Source organism: Monoraphidium neglectum, assembly GCF_000611645.1.
Source record: "Monoraphidium neglectum strain SAG 48.87 unplaced genomic scaffold scaffold05001, whole genome shotgun sequence".
Lineage (NCBI taxonomy): Eukaryota > Viridiplantae > Chlorophyta > Chlorophyceae > Sphaeropleales > Selenastraceae > Monoraphidium > Monoraphidium neglectum.
The window spans coordinates 1-3,686 of NW_014008629.1; the positions used below are offsets into that span (position 1 = coordinate 1).

Here is a 3,686-nt window from a genome sequence, read left to right on the forward strand (position 1 = left end):
CCCCCCCTCAGCGGCTCCCCTGGCTCCACCAGCGGCCTGCTGGCCGGACTGGCGCCGCTGGTAGTCCCGGGGCAGCCCATGGAGGGGCAGGCGCCCGTCCTGGCCGTGAGCCCCGGTGAGGAGGGCACCGCCGCGCGCGTGGTATGAGCGCACACATGCATCCATGAGCCCTCCCGCGGCGCCGGCAATCCGCCCGCGGGCTGTCCACCCTTGCTGCTGTCCTCGGCCAGGCCCGTTTGTAAACAGGCTGCGCTGCATGCGCAGCACGCGTCGCGCCTCGCTGCAGCGGCCCTCGCTCCCTCCTCCACGGCCCGGCCGCTGACATGAACGCTTTGCGCACCCCCCCCCCTCCCACCTGCGGGCTCTGCCAACCACCCACTCCTGCGGCCCCCACCCCAGGCCAGCACGCGCGCCTGGAGCGTTTGACCCTGGTCAACACTACCCTGGGGGCGCCCTGGGACCCCAGGGGGGCGCTCAGCCCCGCGTGGCTGGATGCGTCCCGCGCGGCCAGCCTGTGGTTGGTGGACACCCTGGTGCTGACCAGTGACACCGTCCTGGAGCAGTACACCGCGTTCATGCTGGCCCTGCGGCCCGCGGGGTGCGGGCCCGCCGCACGCTTCTACACGGTGGGCCAAGGGGAGGGGGGGAGCAGGGACCCCTGTCACGGCTTCGTGCCGGCCACACGCTCGTCCCTCGGCGCGGCTGGAGCAGCAGCGCCGCCTTCAAGTGCCGGCCCCGTCGCGGTGGCCCGCTGCGAGCAAGCCCCAGCGTCGCTCGCACCCATATAAGCCGCGCCCCTCACCCACCCACCCGCCGCCAGGACAACCGCACCTTCCTGCACCTCAACGAGTGGACCGCCCCCTCAGGCGCGCGCGCCACCAACGTGGGCGTCCTGCTCGTCGGCGCCGGCGACAGCCAGCTGCGGCAGCCGCTGGCCGGCATGCCGCTCGACCCGCCCGCGCCCGTGGTGCTGAGCGCCACCAACGACACGCTCGCGCCGCTGCTGCGGCGCTACGCCGGCGTGGAGACGCCTGAGCCGCTGCTGGTCTACATAGGCGGCAACGTCACCCTCGGAGGCGGCGGCGGCGGCAGCAGTGATTCGGGCGGCGCAGTGCCCCCTGCCTCTCGCGCCGGCATCACGATCGCGCGCCCCGTCATCCTGGTCGGCCGCGCGCTGGACCCCACCTCGATCGACTTCCGCCTGCGCGCCGGCCAGCTCGTCGCGTCGGGGCCGTTTGCCAACCTGACCCTGGACTCGCTGCTGCTGGAGAACCTCGGGTACGGGGACGCGGCCGCGGCGGCGACGGCGCGCGGCGCGGACCTGCGGTCGGTGCTCTCCCTGTGGGCCTTCAGCTTTGACCGCGGTCAGCCGCGCCTCACGCTGCGCAACTGCACGGCGGTCGTCCCCCGGGCCGAGGTGCGGGGGAAGGGGGGGGGGCGGGGGGCAAGGGACCCCGGGACCTGCGTGGCCGAAGGCGACAGCTGAAGCATCCGCGGGCGCACCGCCTGCGCTCGTAATGGGCGCCAGCACCGGTTGCGCTTGTTATGGGCGCCCGCATGTGCACTGTGCACTCGTGTCCAGCACGGGACCCCTTGACCCCGGCCGATGGCGAGGCCAGAAGCCCCCCCTGGGCCTGACAGGGCCACCGGTGCCTTCGCGCTCGCAACGAGGCGCTCGCTGTCGCAGACCCGGCGCTCGCCCGCCCCGTGCCTTTTGGCAGCCTGCCCACAACGCGCGCCCCGCCCCGCCCCCGCCCCCCTTGCAGGCTCTAAGAGCCGTCTACTGGTCGTCCCTGTTTGAGGCGGGCGCGCCCTCTGCGGACTGGATGGGGTCAGAGGCCGGCGTCACAGCCTACAAGGTGGGTGGGTGTGTGAGGGGCCAGCATGTCCAGGCCGTGGGCGAGAGGGGCGCGATGGTGGGGCGCGCATGGCGGGGCAGCCTCCCAGGTCCCACGCTGCTCGGATCCCCGGCGCAGACCTTCTCGCCCTCCCTGCCGCCAGCCATACACACCGCCCACCGTGCCGTTAGGGATGTGCTCTCCCCCACCCCCGGCCCTGGCAGGTCCGCCCCGGCCCTGACGACGCGGTCACCATACTCGACCTCAGGGCAGGGGGCACAGCCTATGAGGACGTGCTGCTGGCGGACCGCAACCGCGTAGCACCACAGCTGCCGCTGCCGGCGCCCGACGCACGCGGCGCCGCGCCGCAGGGGCCGGGGTTACCCTGGCGGGTGCAGGGGCTGCAGGCCGTGCGCGGAGCCGGGGAGCTGCGGGTGCGGCTGCTTGGCTGCGCTGGAGGGGGAGGGGCAGGGGAGACCGGGGGAGTTGTGGTCGGGGGGCATTTGGGAGGCGTGGGATCTGGGCGGCCCTCTCGCACTTTGAGGCCTAGTCGCAGGCGGTCCTCAAGTTTGCTGGCCCACATGCCGGCCGCACACGTTGAAATGACCTGAGGCGCTGCGTTGGGTGCTGTGCCGTGGGCCGCTCCTTGTTTTTGCGACCCCCCTGCCGCATGCGCCACCCCTCCGGCCCACCCGTTCTTGCGCTCTGCACCCACCCCCGCCCATGCACACCCTCTGGTCGCCTACAGGCCGCCCTCGCCGGCCCTGTTGCGCCCGGTGGCGGCGGCGGAGAGTCTGTGCTGCTGCTGACAGCGCGCACGACCAGCCTCGCCCCCGGCAGCGCGCCCGGCTGGCCGCCTCCCGGCGGCGCGCGCGTGCCGCGCGCCACCGTGATTGCAGGCGTGTCGCAGGGGCAGACGGCGGTCGACCTGGGGGCACAAGGCAGCGGCGGCGGCGGCGGCGGCAGCGGTGCCGCGGCGCCGCTGCTGCGGCTGCCGGCGAGCGCGCGCGCCGCGTTCCTTGAGCTGCGTTTTTTGACGCTGACCGGGCTCGGGCCCGCCGCCGGCGACCCCGTTGTCGCGTACAAGGCGTCTGAGGGTGGCGCCCAGAACACGATGCCCGCCAGCAACACCACCAGGCCCAGCGGCAACAGCAGCGTCAGCGGCGCCCGCAGGGACAGGGCAGCGAGCGGCCGGCGCCTGTTGTCGGATGCGGGGCCGTCAGCCGGCGCCCCTCCGAGCAGCGGCTCGCAGCCGGGGCCCGGTCCCGCGACACCGGGCTCTGCCCTGGAGGGCGAGGCGCCCGCGGCGCGCTGCTGGGCGATGCTGCTGTGGGCGTTCGCCCGGGACTACGACAGGTGCGCCACAGCCTCAGCGCCGCGCCCCGCTCCTCTGATTACACGCGGTGCCCCTGGGCCGGCCGCGGCTTTGCCCCGCCCGCTGCGCTCATCAGGCGCCACTGCAAGTCCCTGATTCTTTCCACCCCGCTTCGCACCCCCTCATCCTATCGAGCACCCCCCCTCCCCCCTCTCAAACAAAAGCATTACTCTTCGCTGCCCCCTCCTTCCCCAATCTGCCCCCCGTCGCACCAAAACAAATATGCTTGGCAGGGAGGAGGGTGGTGCGCTGTACGTGAGGTCAGCGGAGCTGGTGCTGCCACCAGAGGAGTACTCCGCCCTGACGGCCCTCGCACAGGCCGCACCCAGCTTCGACCTCGCACCCAGCGGTGCGCGGCCCAGCGCCCGCGCCGCGCCTGAGAGGGCCAGCTTCGCCCGCACACGCGTCTTGAAGCCTGCACGCCAACCTCAGGCGTCACTGCTTTGGCTCAGCCGTACTTGACGCGCATGCAC

The 3,686-nt window shown here is 73.5% G+C and overlaps 1 protein-coding gene across 1 annotated transcript; it reads left to right on the forward strand.

Moving 5' to 3' along the window:
* Positions 1-78: 78 nt before the first annotated feature.
* Positions 79-3,625, forward strand: MNEG_15070 (hypothetical protein; the record flags this gene model as incomplete). The annotated part of the gene is made up of 7 exons (XM_014036459.1): positions 79-115; positions 400-626; positions 821-1,417; positions 1,767-1,859; positions 2,063-2,272; positions 2,587-3,194; positions 3,532-3,625. 7 exons carry the CDS (start codon positions 79-81, stop codon positions 3,623-3,625), a joined length of 1,866 nt encoding a protein of 621 aa, XP_013891913.1.
* Between the last annotated feature and the right edge of the window lie 61 nt (positions 3,626-3,686).